The 18,178-nt window shown below is 49.3% G+C and overlaps 1 protein-coding gene across 1 annotated transcript in view; it reads left to right on the top strand.

Annotated features, from left to right (window-relative positions):
* The first annotated feature begins 1,877 nt into the window (after positions 1-1,877).
* LOC128270894 (uncharacterized) overlaps positions 1,878-18,178 on the top strand; it is a 79,094-nt gene continuing 62,793 nt past the window's right edge. The window contains exon 1 of the mRNA XM_053008319.1: positions 1,878-1,950. Coding sequence (XP_052864279.1) covers positions 1,878-1,950 — 73 coding nt within the window. The remainder of the gene's footprint in view (positions 1,951-18,178) is intronic.

Here is an 18,178-nt window from a genome sequence, read left to right as displayed (position 1 = left end):
CCCCGCAATGTCCCCGAGTCCCCGCAATGCAGCAGTTAGCCGGAATCCTCTTAAGAGAACTGCCGGAGCTCGCTAACGAACTAGGCAAAATTTTAATTAAAAGCAGACACCGCCAGCGCCATCGCTTCCAAAACCGGTTCAAACGGGAATTCATATTCCCGGAATACCCGGGTGTGAGGGGAGGCCGACCAAAGTTTATCAGAACCCTGGGATGCGCCAAGGGTGGCAAATTAATGGCACCATACACCATCGAGCATGCACCTTCCAAGGACTGCCACTGCCGGGTGTGTTGGAACCGTGGTGAATGTTTTGGCTGCCAGTGGCTGAGCATTACTCTGTTGCAGCGTTCAGTAGCATCCCTTTTTTCTCAGCCAGTTTCTACCGCGCCGAGAAACACCATAAACGCACAAACCAACAAACAAAAACGCATTACGCAAAATAATTACGGATCGGACACACTTTCGTTTGATCTCTTTGGGCGCCCAAACGGCACTAGAGCCTCCGTTTGTGAAAGCTCCTCCTGGATTTTCCTGAAAATTGTTTTGCATCGAATATGTTTTGATTGCAGTGATGTGCATTGCAAACACGTACACAGTATTTCCATCGTTCAAAGAGGGAATCAGCGTACATCCGTTTGCTTGTGACCTTGCGTGACAAATTGACATCTTTCAAAAGTCTCATTACGCATTACGCCTTTAATCATCAGCCCTGGGAGTGAAGTTCAGTTCACCAACCCGAAGGACGGGAGGAAACACGGAGAACGGAGTGCCTTTAGGGGGCGCTACGACAACGCCGAAATGCAATTATATTTAATCCTCCAGCCCTTTCACTCCTCCGCCATTCAGGCCATAAAGTGTGGCCATCGATTCGCCATTGTGCCCCCTCCTTCATTAGGCGGAAAAGCGGCCCCATTTCCTGCCATCCTCCCGGCTGATAAGATTATAACTCACGGACCACGGCGAACTCTGGGGAGACCCGGTTGAAAGTGTAAATGGAACGTTCGTAATCAGTTCCGGGGTTGCTCAAGTCCCAGCAGCGCGTGGAAAGGTAAAACGACCGGAAAAGTGCTGTCCAAAACCCTTCCGGCAGGAGCACCCCAAAACGGACCCATTTTCCTCTGCACAGGCACGGGCTATATTCGGCGGGGAAGTGATTTAACTGAGAACGGGAGAGGGTGTAGAAAGCGTACGCGACGTCCGCGTGCTTTTGGGTGCGCAGCATTTCGGTTCGCTCTTTCGCGTGTTCCGTGTCTCATCAGCGAAAAGACAAGAGAAGGAGTGCCCACCGTAAATTAAACCTTTAAAATAGCACGCCATTCGAAGCAGCCGGCTCGTGTCTAGTGTACCGCTCAGCAGTTTTGGCCCTCATTATCGGTAAGGCACACATACACCCAGAGGCACTGCCCGGAAGTGTGCCTAAACGGCGTACAATATTTTCTTATAACGCACCAGGCGCCTCCATCGCGCACTTTCAACGCATTAATTGAACCTGTAAGGCCGCACTGGGTTACGTGAATGTAGAGTATCCCCACACTGCCGATGGCCGGGTGGTTGTTGTAAAACTGCTTAAATTATTACCCATCGAATGCCTCGTTGAATGTTTTACCGGAAAATAAGCCAACCTTCGGTGGGTCCTTTTTTTGTTCGTGCCAGCTCGCGATGCGCGTGTGAACTCAACCGTGCGTAGCAGTTACGCGGATGGCTTGCCTCATGAGTGTTTGCCATGAGCGTCGGCGCGAACTATCTGCACGCACGAGACAGGAGACAATGTTATCCGGACTCCTGCTCGGGTGCACGATATTTTACCCTCTGTTTACACGCCAAATAACGCGACGGAACGATCGACGGAAGCAAAACATTTGCCGCACCACTTCACCGATGGGAGGCGGCGGTGGCAAAAGTTTGGCGACCTCGCCGGTGCGACCGGAAGAACGCACTCTCGCAACCCAAGGTGAGTGGATGCTACGGATGCCATTTTCCATCCGGCGCCGGTAACCCGGGCCGGGGTAAATTTTAAACAAGGCAGGAAGAAGCTTTACGCCCAATCGAACGACTGCACCAGCGGCCAGCGGTGTGTTTGGATTTATTGCTTTATTTTCTAATTGTTTAGTGTTTAACTTTTACTTCACACACACACACATACACACAAAAGAAGCTGCTTTCGTGGCCGCCAAGTTTGGCTACACTTTTTTTCATCTGCCAGTCCATTGTTTTCTCCTCCGCACACACACACAGTCAGGTGCGCCGTATGGAAAACTTTTTCCCGGCCCGCTTTCAATTTTCTTCCGGGCATGTAAACTAGCACACACACGCGAACCGGGAACCGGGCCTCCGATGGGCACCATAAAAGCCCCATAAAACCCGGAGAGAGCCCGCTCCAGGCGCCAGCGGCAGCTTTGTGTTTGTGGACGAACCAGCAAAGTATTTTGTTTGCTTCCGGTTCCGGACTTCCGTCTGGTGGCGGAAAGCCAACACAATGCACCGTTGAAGACGAATAAATAGAAACGGGAAAGAAAACAGGGGCGATGACGTGTGCTCCCCTCCGCGATGCTCATTTCACCGGACTAGAAATCATTTACCGGCAATTGGGGGAAAATAGTGGTGGCCACGGTGGTAGACGCTGGCCGCGACGATGGTGCTGCGTGGCGCGAAAGAAGAAAAACGGCCCGACGGAAAAGGATGTTTATGTTGTGCGATGTGCGAAAACAGCCAACAACCGGGGCCGGGTCCCCGTCGGACGGACCACCACAGACCGACATTGTTCCGAAAAGTAAAGGTAAAACTCACCTCAATCGAGCGCAATCAAGTGCGGAGAAGTTGCAACCGCACGAAAGTGGGTTTTATGTGGTCACATAACTCAACACTTGCTTTGAATGCTATGTCTTGGCATCTTAATGCTTCTTTAAGCGTGAATTTGAATCAAGTGAAACTAGATATTATTTAAGACTTATGCTTAAGAGTATTTAAGGGCAGCAGACTTGGTTTTGTTTGTCTCTTGCGCATGGGATAAATAAACATTTTTGGTTAATAAAATACACTACAAAACATAGTATAATCTATTTAAGAGCCAAACGTTTACAATGAGCCGCGGTACAAGACACCTTCTCACAGTATCGCATAGTTCTCAAGCCCACCGAGGCGTACCTTGGACCCCAACCTTTACCAACCTGATCCGGGTAATCGGAGCTTAAAGGTGAGAAAACAGTTAAGCTTCGCCATCCGTTATGGCCCACGCTCGCCCACGATGGTGAACCCAAGCCATCACTTCTGCGAAGATTTGTGAACTACGAAGGTCCATGTCTGGAGCCCACAGGACCCCAGCGGCTGGCTGGCTGGCTGTGCTAAAGTTCACCACAAACTGCACACTCTTTCGGCTCCCTTCCCTACCCGCCAACAGCCTCGGTCGCAAGGCGAGCGTTGTAAAGTATTTGGAGATTTATGTAGTTCGTAGCTCGGCCGTACCTGGTGCACTGATCTTTGGCAATATTTCACTCATATCCTGGCCAACCCTTGTCTCGGTGCTAATGCATTTTTGTGGCCCCACACTCACGCGCACCGCTTTCTCCGCCACACTCGGTCATGTTCCCTGTTGCACGTGGCCTGGCCGACGGACGAGACGGGCGCGCGCATAATGGAGCATGGCAAACATGATAAAAAGGCTGATAGCTTGGCTTCGCCTCGTGCCAAGTGATATTAGCTGTCTCGCTGTGTGGTTCGGAGAGCGTCGAAGACCCAGGTGCCCCGGGTGCCATTTCGGCTTGCGGTTTCGTGCCATCGAAAGGATATCATGAATAATATCGGGTCCACCCGGTGCGCGGCCAGCAGGCGAAGGAATCTCATTAATCGCGTCCCCACAACGCCACTCGGCCGTGGTCGGGCTAGTGTTTTGGTGAGCGACACCTATCACCCGTCAACCTGGGCCGCAGGACCCCTAGGACAGCGGGTGGGTGGCAGCGTCACATACGGGTAGAATGAATATTTCAGCCCTAGCTTAAGTCCATTATGGTGCAAGGTAAACGAGCTGTACATTATACGGTGCGCCGAGCACAGCATTCCTCGTTCGTAGTAAATCAACCACCCCGTTCGTCGTCAAGATGCCGGACGAAAACATAAAACATGTTCAGCATGTTCTTTGTGTCACAATGTTTTATTAATTCTGCTGCCAACCACTGACACATGTTGTATGTTGCATTTAACTATCGTTGCTTAAGCGGAAAGCTTTAATGAGATCGTTTCCTAAAACGAAAACTAAAGCCCGCTTTTATTTCTTCACGAACGAATTTTCTCCCCATTCACAACCGAATTCTGACCGAAATCCACAGGATACTTTCGTCATACTCGCATAAAATCGGACCTCGTATTGGAGCAAAAATTGGACCGATGGCACCGATCATATGCTCCGGGCAAGCGGAAGCGGAAAGCGAACCGAGCCCCGTATGGTGTGCATAAAAATGTACGCTGTAAATGCAGCCCGCGCGTGAAAATGGTGTGGAAATTTATGAATATTGCCGTGTGTGTAAAAATAAATTCGAAGCGAACCCCCCCGCCGGAGCTGGTGAACATTGAATGTGGTTTGTGGAGTCCTGGTCCCTGGGTCCCTGGCGCGCTGGACGCGCAGTGCCAATTTATCACCCCACGGTGACATCGACCCGTTGCTGGGCTCCCGCTGATTGAGTTATGCTGCAGAAACAATTTCATAACGAGCGATTAAATTTGCTTCAATCGCTTGCATTTTGTTAAAGGCATTCGATTCGCTGTTTGCAGACGGGCCCCGGAAGTGTACTCACAGCATAGGGTGACAAGTTTGACGTCAAACAATGTTTTCACACTGCATCACATTATTAAGCGCTTCAGCGACCGAAATACCGCTTCATCCACTCGGGCACCGGAATGTATCGAATAATATCATTCATTTTGCGGAAGCTTCGAATCTCCCAACCAAATTGGCTGTCATGTCGTAGCTTCCTTACAGAATCACTTTACCATAGAACCGACGCACGCCGTGTGTCCTCCGCGACATCCAATGTCTCGCTTCTTGCTAATTGATTTCCTTTCATCCGGCATCGAACGTAATCCATAGTCTTCGAAAAGAGAGCGTACAATTACTCGCCGAACATCGGACCATTACTGACACAGACAGGTCGTAGCTTGAAGTACAAAATTAATTTGAAGTTGTACAATTTGCTTCGCAAATCATGCGGATCAAAGCGCCGGCGAAGAAGTTTTTGCATTGAAAAGTACAGCGTCAGAGCAAAGAAAACTAGATCCGGTTTGTTGAGTTTGCAGTTTCGAGTGATGAAGGGAGCAAAGAACTAGAAGTGAGAGCTTAATTTAAAACCCATCAAAAAGCCAACCTGCAATAGGCCAAACGATGGTGGCAATGAAGGAAAACTGTTTTATGTAAATGAATATGTTGTATATCACACACACCAAACAGCAAGGATAGCGAAAACAAGAAATTTAAACGGAAAAACAAACGCTACAACGGCGCTATACATTAACCTGCAGCCTTCGTCTTCATCTTCACTATAATTAAAACCCAACAGAAACGTTATCCCGAAAAAGGAGTGCCTGCACGAGGTCGTCCCTCGGTGCTGTGGGAATCGTAAATATGAAGCAGAGTGACTGCTAATCCGCTTGCTAATGGTTGGCGCGGCAACGTTCTTAGTTTGCCATCGTTTCAATGCCAGCTACCTAAATCCTGCTTCTCCCAGGAAAGTCCGGCTCGCACCTGAAGAGAAAAGGAAAACAATCATTAAAGACCCTGTATTTTTTTAGCAATTAGCAACACTGTTGCCTCTGGAAAAATGGCGCCTTAACGGAAAGGGAATAAAAAGGTGCTATTCTCACCGTCCAGCGCGTCTGTCTAGAAGTGCTTGCCGATTGCTGGTGAGTACGAGCTGCCGATAGGTATCGTGTGCCCAGCAAGCAGCTGCCGCAGCAGCGGCGCTATGGAAGCGCTAACGGTGCAGAAAGAGGTACTTTTGCAGTTTCCGCACTTCGTGCCTACTGCGACGCAGTTGGAACAATTACTCAACGTAACGTAGCGAACGATCACGTAAGAATCAATTACAGCAAACTACGGGTTGCAGTCCAGTCAGCGCTCCGCCGCCAATGACGGCCAATTAACGTTTTGGTTCATTTAAAAAGCAGCCTTACCATTTTTACAACGGACTGGCATGATAAACGTAGATTTGCAAAGTAAGAAAAACGCCGATTGACCGATTGTTTTAATTATTTAGAATTCTTCCGCAATGAATATTTTATAATTAAAACCTGTCTTAAGCCTTCGTCATCATAGGAATGCAGCTCGATCAAGTATGTAACGTAGCCATTATTGCGAGCAATGTGAGGTGAGTTACCGGGAATGAAGTGAGACGAGTGAGATGAGTTTTCTCACAAAGCACAGAAAAATTGCTATCTTAACAAAAACTTAACTTTTTTGCACGAGACCTTGTTTTGCATTGTTAAGAAATCATATAATCCACTGTTATTTTTTTCTGTCAGCTTAAAGCACAAGCAATCCGACAACAGACGTCGCCCAATCCATTCAGAGAACAAACAAGACAGCCATAACCCAATCAAAAGCCAGTAAACCTCCCATAATGTGGCCTCCATGCCGTGTGGATCAATTTGTTTTCCGTTCTAAATCATCATGCGCTAGGGACGAACAAAAAACAACACCACCTCAATACAGTTTCGTTTTGCTTCTCTCTACCGAGGCCACGAATTGGAGTCAGAACTCGCTCCCGGGAGAGTTTCCCGGTTGACGTCTTCTTCTGGTTCACCGATCCCGTTTATGTTGAGTAATGATATTTTAGTCACTAGATTAACACATACCAACCATCGTTGGACCGCCGGGACGTGGCCCGAAAAACCAACCCGCTGCACGCAACGCTCCCGGGTCGCGCGATAAGACGTCGATGATAAATGATTTCTCCTCCGGAGCGGGAAAAATTATTAGACAAACCACGGCTCCGGCCGGCCGTCGGTCGGTGCTCGCGCCCGCGAAATTTGAATTGATGGTTGCGGTAGGTTTCCTGCTCGCCAACCCGATTGCCAACCGGGCCAGTCGTCGCTCATCACCAGCCATAACGGGTGGCTTGGAATGCACTTTCCACCGGTCAGCGCACCGGACCGGTGAAACCCGGTGCCATGGTTCGGGCACGCGGATCGATAGCAAAAGCATACAAATTATGCTCCCCGTGGGAAAAAGGGCGCCGCAACGGCTAACGCAGCGGCCACCAGGGTTTCGCGTTTCGCGAGCACCGACCACACCGGGCCGGAAGTGGTGCCCATCATTTAGAGGGCGCATGATGTCCATGCTAAGCTTCCGGACAACGCTGGTCCGCCGGATGAAATATGGTGCTGGGCCAAGCGTCCGGGCTCGAACCGGTTGGAAATTGAGCGATGCGCCAGGGTGCGCGTAAACCAAGCGAAAGCGTGGTCCGTGGCTTGTGTCCTGGCACACATTTATCGAGCACCACCACGGGACCGGTTTTAACGTACAAAAGCCATAAAAACGGGAAACGGAATGCAACCCGCGCAGGGAGAAAATAGTTGGACAAGCAAGTGATTAAAATTCATCCAATGCTGCGTACCGAGTTCTCCGTTTTTTTTGCGAATTCTCATGTTTTCTACGTTTAAATGTAAAACGAAGCCCGATTCGTTCGAAAAGCCACAACTTTTCCTGCTCAGCTCGAAACTGAGCCCCAAGGGATGATCATTCTATCGCGTCGGAATGTAAGCATTTGTTCAGCTCTCTTCATTTCACAACCTACAGAAGAAAGAAAAGAATGATCAAAAATTATGTTTTTTCATCGCTTGGTAAAAGCTAATGAAATGGCTGTAAGTCAACAAGAAAACAAAAGAGTACTGAAAACAAACGAGAGAAAGCCAGGGATTTGCTGAGTAGAATTTGTAAAATGTTACATAAAACCATTTTGTGTCATGCTATAAGTTGATAACAATAAAAAAAAGATACTGCAAAGAGAGCTTTATAGTGAACATAATTGGAGATAAAACGTCAACAGGGGAATAAAGTCTCAGTTACGGCAATTAATCGCAACAACTAAATTACCCATCTGAAACCCAACCCCAAATGACTGGCGCACACAATCGAATCGAACAATCGAAGTTGAGCCCGACTCGTTCGGCCACAAATAAGGGACCTCTTACTTGACATTCGATCCATTTTTATGATGACTGATAGCTCTTCCGTTGCGCGCGTTAATTAAGCGACTCCCAAAACGGCCAGCAAGGAAGGAAACGCGTCATCGTGCGCCATAATTCCGATAAATAAAATACGCTCGTGCGCCCCATTTCCGTGATTGGTGTCGGACAAAATTCGATTCCCGCACAGTACATTAACCGAAACCCTTTCGGCCGACCACCGGCCCGGGGGCCAGCTCGAAAAAGGGGGCGCATTCCGTGGTAGGGAATGAAATTAATTAGCGAAACCCGGCGGGATTTGGCTCCCGGGGGCTGGTAAAATGATGTCGACCATAAAAACCGGAAATCAAATCACTGACAACGCGCCACCGCCCGGCAGTGGTGGTGGTGGGCCGCATGGCTCCATCGGGCGTCGCCATTTGCTTCTAAACCAACCCGATTGCAACGATTTATTTGCCCACGGTCCAGTGACGAGCGAGGTCACAGCGCGGGGGCCGGGGACGGGATCCCGATATTCCGCCACGCCACCAAGTGGCGGTGTGAAAATGTGGCACGTTTCCGAACGGTGTTGCGGTGGTTTGCCGACGGCGATTGACACGCACTTAATCGGGGATCGAACTCGGTGGCTCTGGTGGTAAGCACTTCTCGAGGTCGATTGGGGTATCCATCACAATTACTGCACACACACACCGGAAGCACGGCCGGAAACGGAAGTAAAGATCGGACGACAAATAAACCCAAGGCCATGCCTCGCGTCGTACCCGAAAATTGGGCCAAACCCACCAGCGACCGGTAATGGACACGCTTGGTCAAGTGCTTGGTTTGGGTTCCGAAATGATGGCCAGCATCATTACCGGCAAGCCGCCGAGTTCAACCACCGACCAGTGACCGACCGGACCATTTTCCGATCCGGTGATCGATCACCGCGTAATAGGAAAGCAGTTTACCAGAGCAGGCAATAAATTGCGCCCCGATCGTGTTTCCTAACCCGAAGTGTACCAGTGCCACCGCTCGGCCGGGTTTCTTAAAGTGCCGGCCAATTGGGAGGATGAGTTCCGGTGCCGGCGAACCATAACCGTACGGTTTTTATTGCCAGCCATCAATGCGATGCGGCACGGGTGGCAGTAACGTGTTCTGGAAACGGGAACTAAATCACCATAAATGACAAAATAAACTCAACCTCTTCGGGTTCGGGCGGCTTCGCTTGTTTTCTAATTTACTTCCCCCCCCTTTTGAAGATGTAAAAAGGGCGCGTCTGGTGCGTGGTCGGTGATGCTACTTTCAGCTGCTCAGCAATGTCGACGCCATCGTGTGCACTTGTCGCAAGTTTGCTGCGTAGCATAAACGGTCAAAGTGCAGGCTGCATAGGATCATCGTTTGGCCAACCGGTGCTAGGGCCCCCACCGACGTCATAATCTCAGATTACAGATTCAAGATTAAACAGACAATCTGCTAAATTGTCAAAAAATAATTCGGATGCATCGTAAAATTGTCATAACTTTGGTTAATTTATTGACCCCGTATAATAGGGACACCCTTTATCCTGCGTTCGCTATCCTTTGGGCAGTATAGCGCGCGAACGATCCACCCGAGTGCATCGTTGGCAAACGAAGCCAGGATCAGTTAAGGCGAAGACGAAATCAATTTACCCACCCACCGGGCCCTGTGGGCAGGAGCTCTCTGAAACAAGACCTTGAAGGTCCCGGGTTTGCCCCGAAAACTAACCCCGACTCCACACCGCACGCTGGCGTTCCGGTGGCTCACGTTCACGGGAGTTCATCAAAAACCCAACCGAAAGCCACCACCCTTTGGGCGTGTTCATATCGCTTGGCCTCGTAGCGATGGCTTGAATGCCACGAACCACACTCCCCTGAGGCTGGCCCATCTGGACACCCGGCTGGCGGAGCACGGCGGCTAGAAAATAGCATGCATACAGATTTGTCTTTCCACTTTATGAACAACCGTCCGATAAAGTGCACCCGTAAAGTTGATGAGCTGCGCGAAGAAGGAGAAGCCGCGCCGGCGTGCGATGTAAACGGAATCCCTGGGGGACTGACCACCGAGCTCGCTGCTGCTGGCGAATTTCATAACGATTCAACGCTGGCGGCTGCCGGTGCAGGGCTGGTAATGTTTACGATCGCTAAACTGGTGTCGATACAGTGCACAGACATCGGACACTCGGGCGTTGGCGAAAAATAATCTCCCAAAACACGGACCCAGCGCTAAGTAAAGTCTAAAGTTTAGTGTGGAAAACTTCTCATTTCGGCACTATTTGCATCTGCTGTTAAAGTGGTGGCTCTCAGTTTTTGGTTTTAACTCTTTCCAAAATTAGGTCGCTCATCGGATGGACGCGGCGTGCGACGTTAGAGCTCTAAGTGCCGAGGGTCAGGTTTTATGGTCACACTTTCATCATAGTTCACGCTGCAATAACTTGCCCCAAGCGAGACTGCTTACTAAAAGCCGATCTTTGGTGTCATTTCCCAACGCTTTCTTTTTAAATTGAACTCGAGCGAATCAAAGGAGGCGTTAGTTGAGTGTTGAGAAAATGATGAGTGATAATTAGCCACTCTCACGGGTGCAATGGAACTGAAGGCTGAACTCACTATGCAATAAATTAGAATATTTGTGAATAAGCTTACATAAAATGATCCGTGAATAAGCAGTGAATGATCCAACCGAGTTTCTTAACTTGCTTGATTTACCAGGACTGCCTCGACATATGTATTTTGAAGTTGAAGGATGGAGGTTGGATTATTCTTTTGAGAAATGTCAATCCGTCGAAACTTTGTAATACTAATCGTCTCACCATATGAAAGTTTATGAACAAAATCATCGGATGCACCACTTTACGAAACACAAAATATAGTGAGGAAGACGTATTACTATTCAGAATTCTGATATTAATAAATGGTATGATTTTCCTAATGAACTTTCATGTTCAATGGAATCAAAACTAAATACCAAATTTTATTATTTTATCAGATCTCTCAAAACGTAATTTAAAATTCCTTCAGTAGTAATAAAACTAACGGAAATTGAAAGAAAAAACACCTTAAAAAGCGTTGCTCCGCCCCAAACACATCAGACTTTGCCTTGTGAGCCACACGACAGGAAAGAATGCAACAGAAACTCAGCCAAGAGAACCTTCTTATCGGAGCATGAAAATCAAAACCACTCAGAGGCTGGCGCAAAGCGAAACATTTGCATGTCACCGGAACCGCACCGGAAACAGACAGGCCAACCGATCAAACGACCATCAGAACATGCTTCTTTCCGGACGTGCCGCCGAACCCGGGTCGCACCCGTCGCCACACGCTTGCCGGTGCATCGGAACGGAAAACTTTCGGTAAGTGACCAATAAAAATAAATGTTACCTCAGCGAGCCCGGAAGGACCCAAACTTCGACGAGAAATGGAAATGACAATTATTGCATGACAAATTGTATAATTTGCCTGTAATTATGTCGGTTGGTGTTGAATCAGCAAGCGGACCGACCGACGGGCGCACTCTCCTCTCGGAACGGGTGCGTCGGAACATTGTTCGGACAAAGATCCCGGCATCCGGCCCGACCGACGAAAGAAATTGTGTTACATAAGTTGTTGGGTTTTTTCAAGGCACAAGGGGCCCCGGACCTGGCAGATTGAGGTTCCGGTCTCCGGGACTGGAGACCGGAGCTGGCCGTTTAATTGGCTGCACAATTGGGAGAAACCGGAAGAGACAGACTAAGGCAGACGTGTGCGACAGAGAAATAAAAACAAAAACAGGAAAGAAAGGTACACTGTCGGAGTACAAATCTTTATGCTGGAGCCCCTCAGGACCACTACGCCGTCGTGAGGGGCCGATCGAACTATTCCGGTGGCGGGAGGGGGGCAAAAGTGGAGAGGAGCCAGTTTCAGGGACTTTAGAGAGCGAGAGAGAGAGAAAGTCAACTGGCAACAAAACTAATCAGCAAACTTCTGAACCATTTCGTCACGCTCCAGATAGGATGAGGATGTTGCCGGCAGCGGTCCAGACACGCAACGACGGTTGCAAGAAAACCGATGCCATCCGCTGCTTGGGGACACTTGGGCGCTGACTTTTCTGGCAAAAACTTTCACGACCCTCGGTCGCCGTGGGTCGGTCGGTCAGGGCCGGCGGGGAATTTTCCACAAATTATGTTGCTTGCTGTGCATGCAGAAGCCGTATGCGCCTCTCCGGAGCGTGTACGATGTTCACATAAAAATGATTTACACAACCAATGGCTCACATCAACCAGCCCGGAGCGACCGGCCTAACGGCGACTTCGGTTCTCGCTGGTTTTATGATTTCATTTTTCCCCTGGCGACATCCCCGTCGCGTCTGCGGGCGTGGAGACAACGACAAGGCTTTTCCCGCATCCGCAGCGTCTTCTTATGTCATCAACCGGAGCTTTCCGATTCCGGAAAACTATTTTAAGGAACCCTCCCCACTGTCCCGCACCCCGATGCCGGCACGCGGCAACGAAATTGAACACGCCCCAATGGAACACGTTCCGCGCGGGCCGCGTCCTTCCCGACCGGCCGAACCGGTTCGCCGGCTCATCTGTCATGTTTGGCGAGCTACTTGGCGTTTCAGCAATCTCAGCTTTCCCCAAGGCAAGGAGGACCGAACTTTCGACGGCCGAGCGAAACGTCACGTTTGCTGCAACCAGAAACGTGTAATTTTCCGACTCGCTTTCCATTGCACCAAGTCACCGAGAAAGTTTTCCCTCATTATCGACCCCGAATGCGGCCACCGGTCGTCATACACCGGGGGTCGGGGTTTTGGTGCCACCGTTACTTCGCTTCGCTCGTAGTGGCATCAAAATAATCGAAAACACTTCGAATCACGACCCCCTCCAGCCCCACGATTCCCTCCTGCCCCTCCGGAGATCGGCACGTTCTTCGGTGCAGCAAAACGGCCGCGTCGAACCGCGGTGCATAAACGGGCCATTTATGCGGCAACTTGCGGTATGCAGCGTGGCGCGCTGACAACCACCAGCAAACGGAAACGTGTTCGATCCGATCCGAAGCGTTCCGGAACGGGGCCGGAAAACAGGCTTCGCTCCGGGCCGCTGGCGGAAATAAAGAAAACCCCTTCTCTTCACACCAACGGTGGAACGTTTTGTGTTTTAACGCTACAGCGACCACTTTAAGGAGAACCGCCACAAACCTGGTGCGCGCTGGCTAATTTAAATCGCCTCACTTTACACCACGGCCCATGGCTTTGATTTGCATACTCGTCAGACAAAAACGAACCTCACACCTCAAACGCTCCGGATAACCGGAGTGTGGCCTCAAATGCGCGTAATGGTAAATGTTTATCTCCGTTTATCTGGCGGTGTTTATCTTGCATTTATCGCTCGGCGATCGGTCTGGGCCAATAAACAGCATAAAATCTCCGGCCCCGAACACGCGTACGGGTGTGATGGAATAAAAAACTCATTTGACTCAGTTGACTCGCGGCCTGGAGTCACGTGGCGATAGTGTTTTATGCGTGAATTACACACCGAACCGAATGGCTACTGGGGACAGACCGTTTAAAGGAAAATCACACGATTGATGTTGGTTTGCTTCACGGCCTGGACGGAATCACCCATTCAATGGCAACGGATTTTTTTTTGCTGCGACAGCGACTGGCGTTGAGAAGGTTGCACATAACGTGGCGGAGGAACGTTTAATTGCGCACCGTTAAAGGGAAAATCAATCTTTATTACGTTTTTGGTTTGTGTTACTTTCATCCTTCTCTTTTTGGCTTTGACTTTTAATCAACGCTTTCTATCATCCTTTTAGCATTGAAGCGGTAAGATGGCAATGCAATTTGCAAATGAGTTACGTGTGAAATGCTGCAGATCATTTGTCTGTACCGATTGATCGGTCCCTTTGCGAAGGAAAAGGTCAGGGAAAGCGAGGCACTTTCAGGGTTCGAACTGGTGTCATTCGCTTGGAAACCGGATGAATCGGTGTAGCGAGACGGACAAGCCACTTCTCATATAGGCAGACAGAAAAAAAATACCTGTGCATTATACACATGTGTAAACTTTATACATGTTGAGAATGTTTCGTTTTTATGTCACCTTCGAATGTCCCTGGATTGAAATATCAAATTTAACTCAAACCAAACTTTTAAGGTCGAAGAATTCAAATTAGTACAACATCCAATTTTTCCATAAATATTTTTGAACCTAATGTGTAGAACGAATAATAAAGTTTCATGGGCATAACATTTATTTTTATGTTACCCATTAAGTACCCTTGTGGGACATTAGAACCCAGACTACGCGAAATTAGGCCTTTGTCATCGGCCGCCCTACACAGAAGCCGCTCAACCCTCGCACATTCACCACAAACCCAAAAAGCGCCACGTGGCACGGTGTTAAACTCCGTGTATCGGCGGCTTCCCGCGGTAACTGCCCGCCCCAGAGATCCCGCACGATTCTCATTATTGTTCGCGCCATTGTTTACAACAGTTTGAAGGTTTTTCTGATACTGCCCGCCCCACTGGCGTTCATCCATGAGACCGTGAGCATCGAGCGCTTTTTTCTTATTTTGTGCCACGTGTCGTTGCGCCTTCCATCGCAGGCACAACATGCGCAAACATGACGCACGAGCTGTATAGTAATAAAATTCTAAATATTTTCTCAAGTGTCAAAGCCACCGCCACCGACCCGCTCGCGTTCGTTCGCGCATTGTCGAGGGTGTGCGAGGGCAGATTAAATTAGGTATAAAATTACGCACGTCACGATTGGCTGGCAATTTCGAGGGGTGCCGGCTTCCGGGTTTTACGAGACCGCCACCACTCCGTGCTCCGAGGAGAATACCAAAACCGCAAGGTTCTGCCCCGAATTCCCGGTGCGTCCCGACTAGATACTTCTTGCAACCCAATCGCTACCTGGGATGCATCCAAGGAAAGCGAGCGGAAAAGACAACCATCGCTAGACCAATTAACCAAAAACCCCTTTTCTGGAGCAAATTTCCGTCGTTTTTTTTGTTTATGTTGGCGGATTTTTATTAATATTTATGCCGACCTCTTACTCCGTCGGGCTCGCCCGCTCGGCCCAAATCTCGGTCGGTTCTTCGGAAAAGCCATTAGGCGATGAAAATAATGGATGCAAACGGATGGAGCAAAGATGCGGCCGAAGAAAGCAACGTTGTAGCGCACCGGAAGTATCCTCCACCACCACGTTCTACTCACGAGCAACACACCGGTCCCGGTGCCACTCGCCCACAGGAACGGCTTACAGGATAGGCAAGGCGGACGGAATGGAAAAAGAGAAAATATATTTTCATTTCAATTTCCCATTTTGTTCCTGCTGCTTAATCCTGGCTCTCATTTTTAATTTCGGATTGGCATTCATTATTTAGATTGCCCTCCTGTTCACCGGGCGCACCGGCCGTGAATTTGCGTCCGGTGTGCCCTCCCCGTCGGGCCGCCGGACGATCGCCGGAAGGAGTCGGTCGTCCTGCTGAAATCCGAGCCGGAGCCGGTAGAACTCGGATGTTGAATGGCGTCGTCCCAGTCAGTCAGGAAAATAACGAAAATAAATAAAGTTCCTCAGAAGGGTAGAGAGAAAGACAGAGATCGCGCGAGAGAGAGAGAAAGAGGAAGGTATCCACCTTCCTGGAACTTTCTTTCCGATCGGTGACAGTGTGTAACCGTGTCGTAAATCTTCTCCTGCATCCGTCCCGTACCGATCGCCCGCCCAACGGGTCCCGACCCACCGGTGGGCTGGGTGATGACAAACACAATATTTTTGTTTTCCGAATGGGTCATGGTTAATTAAACCTAGATTAATCGTTGGCAGCATTGCACACTTGTTTTTGCGCCTCAAAAAAGGGTGATTTTCCTTACCAGCGTTGACAGCCCGATCGCCTTTAAGAAAGTATTTTTCTGTGGCAAGATTGAAGCTGACAGTTTCCGGCTCAAGCGTGCATGATGGCCCAATCTGTTGAACGAAACACATGGTTTTTCCATTTCCAACTATTGGAACCATTTGTCCTGAACGCAACATTTACCTGCTCGAGGTTCAACACGTCCAGCGCCAAGGTAAATACCCTATCGGAGACCCATAAAATCGTCGAATTGAATTATCGCTTCTCCGAAAACCGACCGCCCGACGGCACCGTAGAGCCACGTCCCGCGGGATGCGCGATTAACGGATTCGATTAGTGCAATCAGCGAGTGCAAATGGTACATTCGCATTGCATAATTTAATTTCTCTCTCTCTCACTCTGTCTCTCTGTCTGACTAGCCAGTGAATATAGGGCTCGCCACGGCCAAAACCGAAGGTTGGGCGGTTCGGGCAGGTAGTGGGCCGCGGGATAACAGCATTGACGCTTGATCAACGCGACAACGGCGTGATCGCATTCGGCGAACTCGAATTCCCTAGCCGAAAGTTATAATGCAGTCCGATCGCACGGAAAACCGCTCCCTCGATACGGTCAACGCTATCTGCCCTTTGTGCGATGGGAATAACAGCTCTACTTAGCAGGAATACATTATAATCATATCAAAGTGCTGTGGATAGGTGTGAAAAATGTTGTTCAATCAACCATTTTTGACTCCAAAGCTGAATAGGGTGTCAGAAAGTTCATTTTACACAAAGCACCACCCCATAATCTTGCGCTTTAATCTTAAATGAATGGTTCTTCGTGATGGTCGTCCTCATTGCCAAGCCGTTAAAAAATCGCACTCTAAAGTCCGGCGGCTAGGAGCCGAAGCCGACATCATCCATTTATGAAATGGGAACGACTCTCCCAGAAGACGGAGCGCTGAAAGCAAAGCACAAGCGAACGTCTATTTTCGGGCCGATAAACTAGGTATTTTCACTCCAATCCGTTTCCGTATTCCCGCCAGAAGTTATTATCTTGATTTGCGCTGCGCAACTATTGGCCAAGTGGGCGTCGATAGAGCCCCTAGTCCTTGGCTCACACCTTGGCCGAGCCGCGACTGTTTTTACCGTCCGCGAGCTCGGGAAAAACAGAAACTTTCCGGGTAAGAAAGGAAAAACAAACGGCTGTCCCCCGATTTCAGCCATTCGCTTTGTTTGTTTCGCGAGAAATTGGCCCATTTATAATCAGATTCGCTTCCACGGTGCGATCCCGGTGAAAGATTCTGGCCGCACTCCCCCGGCGATAGTTCTTACACACCAACCCACACACACACACAGATCTGGCATCAGGGCCGTCACCGGTTGAAGGCCGACCCACCGACGGCAGGTCTGCTCATAAATTATTCAAATTAAAATATTCGTCTTCTCTGCAGCCGACTTACCAACTTTCCGCGGATAACATTCCCGCCGGTGCCGGTTTCCGCGCCAAAAATAATACCAACTCCGAAGGTATCCTTCTGGGTCCCTGTCCCCGGTGCGTTTCGTTGTGCGCCCCCTCGTACTCGTGTCAGGTACAGACGCAGAAAAAGATGTTGATTTTTCCTTGGTCTTTCGTTGAATTTCTTTTCCTGTTTTCGTTCGCCGGCCTCGCCAACGGTAGGGTAATTGAAGTTCCGGCGACGGTGAATGAATAGTTCCTTCTCTCCCTCTCTCTCTCTCTCTGCCTCGCTTTCCTATGGAAGGCGTTTTCTTGTCGCAACTTGCTGTGCGTTCCATTTCCGTGGAAAACCGATCCCGTGGGCGATAAAGTGGCGTACTTTAGGAACCGGCCACCGGGCTCCGGGCTCGATTGAGCCATCAACTCGTGGTGCGTTAGAGTAATGCGCTGGGCTATGAATATGGAAGGAGGTGAGCAAGGGACTCGTCAAAATTAAAATGTAGCACGTTTTGGGCGTTGTTTCACTTAGCAACAACCATCTATAAATATGGCCCGGTCCGTTATTCTAAAATTAAAAAGAAAACAAAAACAACCATCCGTTGTACCTTCAATGGTTCGACACTACCGTTTGATGAACTAATTTGTTCAAAGAGTTATATGAACACGAGTGATTCAATTTTGTCTGACTTTATATTAAAAGTTGTTTAAATAGGGAACCACGGTCTACGATGGTCACTAGAT

Source organism: Anopheles cruzii, chromosome 3 (assembly GCF_943734635.1).
Source record: "Anopheles cruzii chromosome 3, idAnoCruzAS_RS32_06, whole genome shotgun sequence".
In the NCBI taxonomy this organism is placed as follows: domain Eukaryota; kingdom Metazoa; phylum Arthropoda; class Insecta; order Diptera; family Culicidae; genus Anopheles; species Anopheles cruzii.
This window is presented reverse-complemented; position numbering and strand designations above follow the sequence as displayed.